At 26.1% G+C, this 15120-nt stretch overlaps 1 protein-coding gene across 1 annotated transcript; it reads left to right on the top strand.

Annotated features, from left to right (window-relative positions):
• Positions 1–3194: 3194 nt before the first annotated feature.
• LOC126674184 (bidirectional sugar transporter SWEET10-like) lies at positions 3195–4961 on the top strand. The gene is made up of 6 exons (XM_050368590.2): positions 3195–3299; positions 3401–3437; positions 3536–3746; positions 3864–4025; positions 4123–4242; positions 4446–4961. The coding sequence occupies exons 1-6, from the start codon at positions 3257–3259 to the stop codon at positions 4722–4724; spliced, it is 852 nt and encodes a 283-aa protein (XP_050224547.1). The 5' UTR covers positions 3195–3256; the 3' UTR covers positions 4725–4961.
• Positions 4962–15120: the final 10159 nt, after the last annotated feature.

The following is a 15120-nucleotide window of genomic DNA, read 5'->3' as shown; positions in this document are numbered from 1 at the left end:
TAACTAATTTGTATTTTTTCAAATAGAAAAAAGATGATATAACCCTTCTATTTAATTATTTTTAATGTTTTCATCCTTTAATTAATTAAATTGTCGAAAAATAAAATTTTGGGGTATAGTTGAAAACGAAAAATCAAAAAAAGGGTACAAATGAACTTTTTCCTAGGTCAGGGTATAAACAAAAAAATGTTTCAAGGTGGGATTTTTTTAAGTAATTAAGCCTAAATAATAAATATATATATACCAGGAAAGTGAAAAAATAATTAAGAATCCATTGGATTGCGCTGTTAATTTTCTTTTTTGCTTTCCCTCTTTTGCAGTTTCCTTTTAAATTAAGGATCACCAAATATTAAGGGAATAAAGTTTGACTTAAGTATTGCCTAAAGGCTAAAACATGCATCTATGAGAGGCATAATCACACATTACTATACAAGAAACAGATTATCTATCAATGTTGAAAGTTGAAACAATTAAAGAAACGCACATATACTACTACTATTACATTCATACATGAAAAATAAAAACAAAAATTAACAAAAAGAATAAATTTAGCATTTTTTATTAGAGAAATCAAATATGAACATGACCTTTCTCCACTTCATAGACAATATAATTTTATATATATTCATATCTTTAAATGAAATGATAAAAATTTATCAAAAATAATTATGAAAATTTGATTCGTTAATTTTATTAATTAGCGATATATTTAACTATCAATTTAATATACACATAATTTTCATTTTAAAACCACAAAATCCTTCTTAAATTTAAATAAAAAATCAAGTGAAAATAAGATTATCTATCACAACTTTAAGAGTTCATAAATTTAAATTCAAACTTCAATTTAATCTCTTTTCTAACTTGACTAATCAAGTAAAGTCACACAAATACTCTATGTTGAATCAGAAACATTCTAAGAGTAATCATTCCAGTTTATAAAATGGACAAACCAGGTTGTTATTTTTAAAAAATAAATACATATATTATTGTTAAACCGGTCAAAATTTTATGTTATTTATAATATCGGGAATGGCTCCCCTCAAAGGCTAAACTCATCTAAAAGCCTTTATACTATATCATTTTTATTCAAAAAGTTCTTGTACTATTTTTTTTGTTTTTCAGGTCTCTCTATTTAAATAATTTTTGATTTTCAGATTCTTTTTTAGTTTTTTTCAATCCCTCTACTTACAATATTTTTGTTCCTCCAGTCTCTGAATAAAAATGATATAGTACAAGGGCCTGTAGATGGGTTTAGCCCCTCACAAATTCTAAATTTCTCTATTTTTTATAAGTTCATTTAGATGGATGATATATAAGTATATTTTAATTTAATATAATTATTATTTTATTATTTTATTTATGTGTCATACATGTGACTAGATTTGAGCAAAATGGAGGAAATTTAGTTTATGTGTCCATCTTTCAAGGCAGTTCAAATTATTTATCTAAATTGAACATAACACACTGTTTCAAAAACTTGCAAATAAATTAGTCTTTCCTCCGTTTTAGGCCTAAAAGCTTAATCATCTGATCTTAATTTGTTTGCTCTTATAGGGTAAAAAAACCCACCCCAGAATCAATAAAATCAACAGGATTCGCGTGAGAGGTTACATTGACAACTTTGATTTGATTAATTATGTACTTCTTAAAAACTAATAATCTATGTTTTAAGTTTCCAATATTATATTAATTAATAACATTTTAACAGTAAACACCGGATCATGAATAGGGAATGCCGGCTAAAGAATACAGTCCAATTAGGAAAACTTAGCTTTTTTTTCTTTTAAGATTCTAGCTGATTAATTATGAGCTCGTTTCTCAACCCTTGGATTGCTTCTTAAATACCAAAAGAGATATGATGATGAATGGTATATGCATGTGAAGCTGATGAAATGTATGTATAATTAGTAATATAGCATCACAGTGCGATTACACATCAGAAAGTTAATCCACAGTATATTCTGTAACAAAATCAGGTAAATTTTTTTGAATCCTTCTGGGCCTAGCCAACTTGGTTTACTACTAATAGTTGGTTGAACTCGCTAATTATTGGATCCCAATATCACGATGTTACATGATATAGGTTACGACCAAACCCTAATCTTTTTCATTAATAAACAACTGGTATAGGTTACGACCAAACTACTGTTTAACTCACAACTTTAAGATTCTAGATATAACTTTAGAACTAAGTTTAATATATCTAGTAGTACTAATGATAATCTTTATACCATAGGAAAAAATAAACTAATTAAGTTATTTTGGATTATAGACTACTACCTAAATTTTATACGGTCTTGATCTCTTTGCATTGGAGTAAAAGAAAACTTATACAAGATTAATGTTTTTTTTATGCAATAACATCAAATTCATTTAAAAGGTATAGGAAATTTAGTGTATTAATTAATTTTTCGTTATCACTAAAGTGTTGCGTTATTTTGTTTTGATCATAAAACTTTATTTCATAATTTAGGCACTAAACTTCAAAATTACAATCAACAAATTAATTATAAGTGATTTCAAAACAAGTTGTATTACTTTGCAATGCACACCATAATACCATACCATATGTTATATCACATCGATAATGGGAATTAAACTTTTACGGTTATTAAACTTTCGTTTTATTTTATTTTAGTACAAAACAAAATTTTGTTGTTTAATAAGTTTACATAAAGACTCAATTTGACATGAAATCAGTCTGAATGTCTTTTTTTATAATTATCAGTATGAATGTCTATGTACAACTATTTGTGTATACATGAATGTATGAATACAAATATCTGAGAGATGAAATTAATGAAAGTGCAGGGAAGTCCTCTAGAACTGAAATATGAGTTGTAACCCTTTAAACCACTTAGTGGGTGACACATCAGAAAGATTATGTGGGACCCTATCCAATTTGCGCACGTACCAGGAATGGTACCAACAAGTAGGTTTACTTTGTTGAGAGAAGGAGTTTACCTTGGTGAAGAATTTACTATATGTAGTTATTTATAGCCCTTTAGCCCTTGAAAGCCATTTCCATCATCCCAATCTAATTACAAACCCTACTGCCCCCAACTGGAATTTACCAAATTCTAAAATTATATTACAATCTCACTGTTTTATTTAAAATTATTGTATGTACTTTAATTATGCATATCTGCAACTTGACTGCTAGATTCCTTTTCCTTGGCTATATAAATGATTCTCACTCATTGTTCAATCCACAACATATAGCTTCAGAAAGAAAAAAGAGTAGTACTAAAAAATGGCCTTCCATTTGACTTTAGAGTTCGTTTTTGGTGTTTTAGGTATATTATTTCTTCAACTTCTTCATTAGAATCTTGATTCTGAATTTGATCATTTTTACTATCAGTAAACTAATTTTGCACTGTTTTTTTCTTTTTTGTAGCTAACATCATTTCTTCCATGGTCTGCCTTGCTCCTCTGTGAGTCATCAGCTAATTTTGATTGTTAATTATGCATTAACTGTAGTTGGTTTAATTATTTTACTAGTTTTATACTAATGAAAATCAATGTATGACAGGCCAACTTTTTACCAAATTTGCAAGAAGAAAACAAGTGAAGGGTTTCAGTCGATTCCTTATGTGATTGCACTATTCAGTGCTATGCTGTGGTTGTTCTATGCACTTTTTGATGACAATGCCACTCTTTTAATCACCATCAACTCTTTCACTTTGTTCATGCAAGTTGGCTATCTTTCTGTTTACCTTTTCTACGCCGATCGCAAAGATAGAGTACGTCGCAAGAAACCCTACTTTCCTTAAAGTTTATCGATATAGAATAAAATTAAACATTTTCGAAATGGAAACGAAATGCCACCCGCTAACGCGTTGAAATAAAATTTGTTGCAGATGTTCACTGCCAAACTGATACTCTTCTTCAACGTTTTTGGGTTCGGAATGATTGCGATATTTACTCTTTTTTTAACAAATGGAAGAAAACGAGTTGATGTTCTTGGATGGATTTGTATGATATTTGCACTGTGTGTATTTGTTGCACCTCTTGGAATCATGGTCAGTATTTTTCCTTAATTTTGATCTTGAGTTTGAATCTTAATATTTATAGTGATAATTAATGCATATTCATTTATTTTTTCTAATTGAATTTCAGAGAAAAGTGATCAAGACTAAGAGTGTTGAGTTCATGCCAATCTCATTATCGTTTTTCCTCACCTTAAGTGCAGTCATGTGGTTCTTCTTTGGCTATCTTAAAAAAGACATTTATGTTTATGTAAGTAATTAGTTTATTATCTATACATGCAATACGTACAATCTATATTGCATGTTAATTTATTAATATTTCAGCTATTTGTTTATATGTCCAAAGCTTTTTACAATCTTCAAAAGTTATTTTTATAAAGTAATTATGTTTATTAATTGTCCCCTTCAATTAACATTCTCCTATTTTTTTATATATTTTCTTGGCATCACCAGATTCCAAATATTCTTGGATTTTTCTTTGGAATCCTACAAATGATTCTTTATGTGATCTACAAAAAATCATTGAAAACTCCGGTTCGCGACCCGAAACTTCAAGAATTATCCGAGCACATAGTCGATGTTGCAAAGCTGAGTGCAACAATCTGCTCGGAGCTAAACACCGCAGTGGTGGCCTCAAAGCTGAATGTAAGCAACGGACATGAAGTTTATGAAATCCAACAAGTCATTACTAAGGAAGAAACAAAGAACCCTAAGCAAGAAATGGAAGCTTAACAGTTAATTTAATGAAAGTTTTAATTTAATGGAAGTTTTAATTTATTTTTAGATTAATTTGCTTATCATTGTATAAGTTGGTCGTGTCATGTACGTACTATGCTGTAAGGCTAAATATGTCATGTCAAATTAATATCTTCTGATTAGCGTTAATGTTCATTTTAATATTATAAGCTAAATTCTAGTTTTATGTAACATATGTTTGTTCAAGAAATTAAAATAAATGTTATAAGTCAACTTATGGTTTCTTTAATTTTTATTTTCTACATGCGAAATTCTTACTATTTAAGGAAATGATAGTTACAGCTAGCTCCATTAGGTCCAAAACATGACTGCCACACACGTGCTATAAACCAATAGAACCAAAGATATAAATATTGAAAGGCAGAGACAAAAAAACCTCCTTTTCATTTTCAAAATAAATAAAATGAGTTAAGAAAAATAAAGGTTAAATTAAAAAAACAAAGACACATATAAATAAAAACAAAAAAATAATTATGAAAACTTAAAATAGTATAAAATGTTTAGTTACTTATATATTCAGCGGAATTAATTTGATGAATACGGTAATAAGTAACAACACATATTTTAAACAATATACATAAATATCAATTATTAATATTATTAATATTATTAAATATTATAATTGTATATTATTAATCTACTGATTTCGTATATATATATATATATATATATATACGAAATCAGTAGATTAATATATATATATATATATATAAGTAAAATAGGCACTCAAAATAATAAAAAAAACAACGAGCAATATGTGCATCAGTAATTTTTTTACTATTATTCTCTGAAATTAAATTAAAATTAAAATTATTATTATCATTATTTTCTGTAACTTAAAAATTGTGTGGTTTCCCTATTATTTTAACTTGAATCCTCTAATAAGAAGAATTTCAATTATCTGATACCTTAAAATCATAGGGAAAGAATATTTTAAAAGAAAATTGAGAAGAAAAAAACGATTTTATCTAAATTCAGGATTAAAATAGTGAATTTCCTACAACATAATGTGATGCAGAATTGGTCGATATACACGATTATACTGTAATTTATTTAGGGTAATTAATTTCTAAAGTCACCATATTTTTGTCATTATTTTATTTTGGTAATAAAATTTTAATTTATTTAATTGATTTTGATGATTAATATAATTTTAGTTTCATTTTAACAAAAAAGTATTTTGTTTACTAAACACATAAATATCGAATTATTTTTGCTTACAGCTTATGTATTTACAAAAAATAATAAAGTATAATTTGGCAAAAATAATCAAATTACTTTAAAACCTCTCACATTTGTTATAATGCACACTTTCGTCTCTCTTCTTTAAAAATCAAATGATTTGTTCCCTCACTTTTAATTCTATCAACAATTTATTCTCTCTTTTGTTTCTGGTGTTAGTCAACCAAATCATTGACAAAAACAAAAATGAGGGACTAAATCATTTGATTTTTAAATAAGAGGGACCAAAATGAGAATTATGATATATGTGGAGGTCTCAGAGTAATTTGCTCAATAATAAAATATAATTTGGCATGAATAATCAAACATCGATTTTTTCATACACATAATTTGGCTTGAAATAAAAAAAAAGTCTTGTTGAAAGGAAACTATTTTTTTATGAAATTAGAATAAATGAAAGTTTCATAACCAAAATGAAATAATTGAAATGTTTAGTGATTTAGGTAATCAAATTATCCAATTTTCTTTTTTTGAATTATGTTGAATACTTTTGTCGAATGGATTATGATTTGAACTTAATCTTCATGAATTATTTTCATATAGACTTTATAACTTACTATCTATAAATTGTTCGAGTCACTAATATGAAAGGGTACATGAAGAATAAAATGATTAAAAACGATTACCCTGTTTGTATAATGTTAATGATGAGTGTTAAGATCTTTATATTATGGGAAGAGGATATAAACGCAATTAGTGTCTAATCAGTCCGATGATAATGCTAATTAAGTATCCCCCTAGATGTGATTACCCTTAAATGATTGTAGGATACTTTAGGAGAAAGCTACTTCTTTATGACGTCCATAAAATGAGATAAAAAGGAAGGATATGATGTCTCTACATATAATTAATTATATAATATAGTAAGAATAGCGTGCATGGATGATGAATTTAATAAAGATAGATAACATTATTTTGTAGTAATAAATTAATGTTTATGATATATATGAATGTCAAAAACTTCACTACGACTATTTCATATTGTTATCAAAATCATGAGGTTGTGCTTTTATAATCCAAGTGGAACAAATTATGTTGATGGCAGAAATCGAAATAGGCATAAAAAGTTTGATGATCTCAGCAGCATGTCACAAACGTATCTTTTAATTTTTTGATAATTCTTTTATGGGCAGATTAATTTGTGATGATGAGATGTGACGATTGAAGATCTATTAGCTTTGAATAAAATAATGTAAATGTTTTATATTAATTTTGTTAAAAAATAAAGCGTGGGAGTAGTGCATGGCTATATTATCGCACAAAGTGATTAATGCCAAAAATGCAGACATAAATGGTATGGTCTACTTGCGATAAGCTGCGTTTTCTTTTTCTCTCTATAGGGTTTGAGGTTCAGTTCAAGGGATAACTATTAACTGGAGAAGGTGTGTGTCGATAGACTGAATAACACCTCAATATTTGCTTTTTACAATTTGTGATAGCAAATTTTTACCTAACTGTAATAAAAGTCTTCTACTATACTACATATATTTTTATTATTATCATTATTTGCATAAATTAATTTGTATGTTTACTGATAATCATTCTATTTATTAAAGCTTCAATCCTCAGTTTTTAATTCTAGTGAGGCTTAAAAAAATGAAAAATTATAGATTAATACCTGCTATAAGTATAATTACTAATTCATTTATTTAAAACCACAAATCATATATATATATATATATATATACACATATATATATATTAATTAGTACGTTCTATGCACGTTAATTTTATTTATATGATCCATTGCATAATTTTATAACTATATATAGTTTGTTGTAAAGCTTAATTTTAATAATTATTAAATTTAACAATTAGTATAGTTAAATTATTATTTTTAGTGTTGTTTGTTATTTACATATTATTAGTTATTTAATTTGTAATAATTTAAATAAATTGAGCTGAAATCTAATTTTAATAATTATATACTCCCTCCGTCCCACTTTAGAAGTCCCATTTGACTTTACACACAAATTAAGAAAACATTAATTATTCTTGTCTTTTCATGTTTTTTCATGTTTTGCCCCTATTAATGATAGTGAAATTTTCCATAGAACTCTTTTAAGATAACTAAAATAAAGGTAAAATGGGGTATTCAATGGAAAAGTACTCTAAAAATAGTAATGGGACTATTTAAATGGGACATCCCAAAATAGAATATGGGACTTCTTAAACGGGACGGAGGGAGTATATATTAATTCAATAATACAGATTGTTATGTTATGTGATATTTACTTGATTCACTATTAATTAATTATATCATAATAAAAGTTATTATAGTAATTATATATCAAGAGGGGAGAGAGAGAAGCAGCAGCAGCATAAAATAATAATTCAGAAAAGAATACAAATTCAAATAGTATATATTAGACAAAGGGCTAGTTAACTCAAACAAAAAGATTGCGCTTTATAATCCATACAGAGTTTGAAATGAAGGGACGTCTAGATATATCTAATTATCCAAAGAAAAATGCCATGACGTTAGAAGCATTCATTTTACAATTATTTATACACTTTTTGAGGGGTCATGTAGATATTTATCCAAAACTTAAGAGTAAGGCTTGTTTTTAAAAAAAATAAAGGAATTTAAAGGCTGTGATTTAGGTTAATTGTAGAGAAAAATGAGAGTGCGATTATAGAGAGATGAGTTCACCAAGTTGGCACAAACTCTGTTTTCTTTTAGATTGTGGATGACAGGCCAAGCTTATAGCAATAGTATGAATTTTGTCATTTTATTTGCAAAAGAAGCTTTCCAATCTTCTTAAAATTAGTGAATGGATTCCATAATTCAATAATGCATGCATTTAATACTACGTGCTGCTAATGTAGATATTTCATACATCCAGTACTCCCCGAAAATATTATTATTAAATTCTTAAAGAATAAAATAAATTAGGTCTACTAATGAGATAAATCAAATGCGCTAGACATATTGCTAGATTATGGGTTCAAATTCGGTCACAAGCACTCCTCTCTTCAATTACCAAAAAAAAAAAATTAGATCTCATATAATTTACATACTTTTATAATAAATCAAATACCGATTGTCATGGAAGTACTCCCTCCGTTCTTTTTTAGTTGTCCATTTAGCCAATTTTATTTGTCTATAAATAGTTGTCCATTTAACAATCTCATGTGATATTAGCTAATATCTTCCAAGTTTACCCATCCCTAATAAATGACTTTATATCTTAATTTAAAAGACATTTATTATTTAATAGGGCTATATTAGTATTTTCTTCTATAAATTAAGACAAAAGAAGCACTATCTTGATATGTATAATATTGGCTAAATAGACAACTAAAAAAGAACGGAGGGAGTAATATTTAGTCTGAAATCACACGAAATCTTTTCGTTTTAAGAATATTAAAATATAGATTCAGTAGTACCAAAAATATTTTTTATGTGTTTTCGTAATTTAAATTAAATTTTTTAATATTTTTAGTTTTATCTTCTTGGTGCAATTATATCTAATTTTTCAAAATTGATTTGATTTTATCCATCTAACTGTGCCACGCTAGAATCTTACCTAAATTTGACAGTTTCATTGTAATTATATTTATTACTTCAATCATTTTAATTATGTCAATCTTTCACCCTAATAAATTTGTCTTATTTGACTTTTATGATACTTTTAACTTCAAACTTGTTTTTTTTGCTTCAACCAACAAAAATCAAAGAATTTAAAATTAGAAACCAAATGTTTATTTTTTAGATTATGAATTAAATTTTAGAATTCTAAAAAATTGAATTTTTTTAATTATGGAGTTAGCATTTAATTCAACTGAAAATTAAGATAATTAATTTGATTAAAATAATTGGATACAATTGCTACGAAATTATCAATTTAGGTTAATTTTGGACAATATATCGAGTATGTTTGACTTTTTCGTACCATCAAGCCAAGTGGGAAAAATTCTATTATGGCATATGCCATGTGGGAAAAAATAATTCGATTTTGAAAATTTCGATAGAATTACAGTGAAAAATAAAATCAGAATATAATTAATTAAAAAAAATAAGAAATTTGGTTTAAATTATAAAAACATGTTTTTTTTAGCACTATTAGACCTAAAAATTATAGCCATTGTGCTTAAAAGTAGAAGTTTTTAAGATTTGAAAGAAGTGATAAGTTAAAGGGTTAATTCCTAAAAAAATCACGAACTTTACACGAAATTTCATTTTAATCATGACCTTTAAAAGTTGCCATTTAAAGGCACGAACTTTCATTTTGTTTCAAATCTATCATTTCAGTGTATTTTTGTTGACTAAATTTTTCAATAAACCATTAATGAAAGACCCAAATCATAAATCGACATTAAATCTTATTATCTTTTAGTTGGAGTATATAGAATTAGCAATTTTTGGTTCGATAGATTTGAAACAAAATGAAAGTTCATGCCTTTAAATGACAACTTTTAAAGTTCATGATTAAAATAAAACTTCGTGTAAAGTTCGTGATTTTTTTAGGAATTAACCCTAAGTTAAAAATATTTGGGTAAGAGAGTGCCCTAAGATTTTATTCATTTAACCCAATTTATTTTTTGAGATCCTTTGCCATTTCAAAGTAAAATGTTGTAGCATTGGTTTTACATGTAGTGTATAAAATGTATCCCATTGAGCTACAGATGCAAACCCCCATAACCAAAACAACAAAAACTGAATAGTGGAGAATATGTAGATTCTTGCTGTAATAATGTTTAATGACTCGAAAGTTAAAACCCCATCATTTTTATTTCAATTGGCCCACTCTCTCTCAATTTGCATCATTGCATGCTATATTGGGCCACTTTGTCTATTTTCTTCTTTTTTATTCTGATTGCAGGGACTTTAAACTCTTTAGGAGAACCTCGCATTGAATTTAGAAAATATTTAACGGTATTAAAATGTCAAATCTTTTTGATTTTTTTTATATCTGTTAAATTTTTTAAAATTATAAATGTATCTCAATTCGATAAATTTTTTGAAAATCTATTTAAAATTTCAAAATCAATTTAATATTGTTGAAATTAATTCGAATCACGTGGCATACAAATCGACAATTCCTTTTCTTTTTTTACAAAACAACTTTACACATTCAATTGCTTGTAGACATAAACCAGTTTGTAGATAAATGATGGAATTTTAGAAAATTTATTGAATTAGAATAAATTTACAATTTTAAAATGTTTGAATAGATAACTGAAAAATTAAAAAAATTTGGCTTTTTAACTCCATTAAACCTTAAGAAAATGTTACGTGGTTTATAATTGTAGGTTAATAATACTTAGCACACATTTAATTTAGTTGTGCTAAATAATATAACCTCTACTTATAAATCATTTAGTATTCTCTTAACCATTCGATGTGAGATACTTTGGCACATGCTTTTTCGCAATAATATATAGTTTCAAACTAATTTTTTTGGTAAATGGATTAAGAAAAATTTAATGCTAGAGAAAGATAAAATAAACCTTAGATGGAGAAAACTATAATAGTTTAAAATCTTATGATTTAAATTTCATATTTTAAATCTCTTTTTTTAATAAAAAAAATTGAAAATTGATTTTTTAAGGATCTATTTAGAATATATGTCAAATATTGAGGACATATTTTAATCTTTTTTAAGTGGAAAGAGTCGAAAAAACATATACATTCGAAAATAAAAATTGAAAATTGGAATAAATTGAAATTAAAATATAGTCAAAAGAAGCTAAAAGGATGAATTTGGGATAAATTGAAATTAAAATATAGTCAAAAGAAGTTAAAAGGATGGAATATTTTTAGACCAGAGTTGTAAATAATTTGGTTCTGCTTATTGGTTAGAACTTGTGTTAGGATTCTATTTTTTTTATTATCATGAGAATAAAATATATTATATTTAAGTTGGAAATTTAAAATTTAAAATATTCTTTTACCACAATATTAAATCTAACTATGGAAATTTAAAATTCTTTTTAAAGATTTATTTAAGAACAACAACAAATGTAGAGTGCAAGTAACCCTATCCAAACTCATTTAAAAAGTTAAAAAAAAATCCATATACTTTTTGGAGCCACATCTAATATTAAGTCTAAATTATGGGGACTAGAAATCTGTATATACTATTATATACAGCGACGGAGGGATGGAGAGGCATGGAAGTGTTATGTTTTTTTTTTAAATTTTAAAATTGTTAAAATTAATATTAATATTTTTTATCTTTTTAATAATTTAACTCTTTTTTAATTTTTAAAATTGTCTATTGTCTATTTTATATATTATATATTATAATTTGGTCTCTTTTATGTTGAAATCCTTTCTCCGCTACTTAGTATATATCATGAGTGCTTGAACAGAGAACATGCAATGATTAATGGAAAGTCTCTAAATAATTAGGAATTGTTTGGATATTTTTTTAAGTGTGGATCCCACTCTATCTCAATTGCTTCCCACCTGTATGGAGGGTAAGGTTCCACTTTTATATTTACTAATTTTGCAGTTTTATACTTTTATTTTTATAATACTATATAAACCATAATTACAATTAACAGTATTTAATAGTATTAATTAAGAGAAACTAATTCTAAGTACTAATTAATTGTTGTTGATTGAGATCAAAGCACTAGCTAGCGCAGTATGTGAATGATATATCTGGTCTTTTAATTTTTTGTTTCTTCCTAAATATTGCTTTGTGAAGATACATATGATATGTCCTTTGGATAAGATAAGATGTGGTGTTTGGCTGTCTAATAAATTGTTAATTAGTGTATGAAATTTGTTAGATTATGATGAAAATTTTGTAATTAATTGCTAATCAAATGCAATTTGAGAGTGAAATCATATAAGCACTATATGTTTTTGAAAATCAGCACTAATTGGCACTGAGCAGTATATATTATATGTGAATAAATATAGTTTCTTTCTAATTGTTATGTTTCTCATTTAAAAAAGTTATTGAAGATGATCCATACTTTAGATAAGATGGGGTCTTAAATTGGTGTCTTAGAAGCTGCCAAATTATTAGCTTAAAAAATCCCAAATAATTTGCTCTTTTCCAATATTTTTATTTTTAAAAAAATCAATTTAAATAAGGAAATTCTGTTATCTGCTTAAAGATATGTTTTTCTTGGATATTAAACTTTTGTGGACATCTAGGTTTTGTTTTATTTTATATCAATCATGGAATTTTACTTTATCTCAATTAAATACTATATAGTAATTAGATCTTATCACGTTATGCAATAATAATTCTTTTCTTATATAAAAATAAAATAAAATAAAAAATTAATGACATTAATATTCATTATTAATAGGCTTAATGGCGTAAAAAATCATAAACTTTAGTATGTTTTGCAAATTTAACATAAACTTTCAATTTTGGCAAATTAATACACAAACTTTTGATTTTTTGCAATTTTAGCACCGATCAATTTTTCTTCAAAAAAAATAGAGAAAAATGATGATTTGGACGCCGGAATAGTGGTTATTCCGGTGTACACATCAGCATTTTTTTGAAGGAAAATTGATTGGTGCTAAAATTGCCAAAAATTAAAAGTTTGTGTATTAATTTGTCAAAATTGAAAGTTTATATTAAATTTGCAAAACACGCTAAAATTTGTGATTTTTTACGCAATTAAGACTTATTAATATAAATATACGATGTAAAAATACTTAATATAAAATTAAATTGATTCTTAAATAATTAAAATAACTTTTTTTATTTTATGGAAAGCGCTTGTAAGAAAAATTAAATTTACCATCTAATAAAATGTTGTCTAACATTTATAATATTTGAGTCATCTTTCTGTTCTTTCTATATGCAAAGTTTCATTATTAACATATATGAAGGTATATATTGGTAATTTTTTAAATTTATGAATTACTTGTTAAACCTATTAACATTAATTTAACATAATTACATCATATAATAAAATATATACTAACATAATTATATCATATTATAAAATTTATATTAATTTTTGGGAGTATAATTTTTAATTCTTTTTACTTTAATTGATATAATTTTTATATAAAACTTATAATAAAATTAATTAATTAATTAATAAAAATATATATAAATTAGAAAATTCTTTTTATTATTTATGTTGTAGTTTTTACTATTATTTTGCATAGCATGTGTATTTATTTAAAGGTAATTTAATTTTTAATTTAATTTTTTTAAAGTATTTACTCCCTCCGTCCCAATAGAGTTGTCCATTTTTTTTTTGATAATTAAGAGTTGTCCATTTTACCTTTATCACACAGTTTAAGAAAAGCAATTATTATGTATAGATTTTATAAAATTTTACTTACTTTTCTTATAATACCCTTATTTAATATAGAGTTTACATGCAATTTACTTTCACTTTATTAATTAGTGAATTTTAAATAGGGGTGATATAGAAAATTTAAATGTAAAAGTTAGTTATTTTTTAAAAGTGGATAAAAATTATGGGACAAAAAAATTTCTCAAAGTGGACCACTGTTGGCAATTTTACTTACCAACTTGTAAATAGTGGACTATAAGTCCGGATTATCGTACCCACAAGGATGAGAGGTTCAAAGTGAGTGAATTGGATTTTGATCTTCAATTCGTTTAGCAAGAGAATAAGTGTTTTTCTTAATTAACCAATCAACCAACTACTAAAAACTTATGCTAATCTAGGAATTAACAAATTACTAATTTAAAGAAACGAGTAAACACTATAATAATTAACGAAATTCAAGTGATAAAGAGGTTTGGGAGCTAATAATCCTCCTAGGTCATGCAATCAAGGGTATCGGGTTTAGGGTTCTAAACGAGGACCGAGTGTTCTAGACCGCAACTCCCGCTCTCTCGAGCCTCAAAGAGCTACAAAACCGCGACTAAACGAGCTTAACCTACTCTCGTAGCACTAAACGCAAATAGAGGCAATTAACAAATAATTCACAACTCATAGGCCACCTAATTACTAACCCACTCTCATGGTGTTACTAATTAAGTCTCTAATTAATCAAATCCAACTAATAAACCCTCTCTCAAGGTGAGAATTAATTTAAGAACAATACTTAGGTAGCTAATCTAAGCAAGCTTTAGGCTCCTTAATTAGAACAATCAACACAACCCCAAAACCCTAACCCAATCATACACAACTAAGATTCAAATTAACCCCCAAACATGGGGTTTAG

This window comes from Mercurialis annua, linkage group LG3, assembly GCF_937616625.2.
Source record: "Mercurialis annua linkage group LG3, ddMerAnnu1.2, whole genome shotgun sequence".
NCBI lineage: Eukaryota > Viridiplantae > Streptophyta > Magnoliopsida > Malpighiales > Euphorbiaceae > Mercurialis > Mercurialis annua.
The sequence above is the reverse complement of the archived record's forward strand: the minus strand, read 5'-3'. Positions and strand labels throughout refer to the sequence as shown.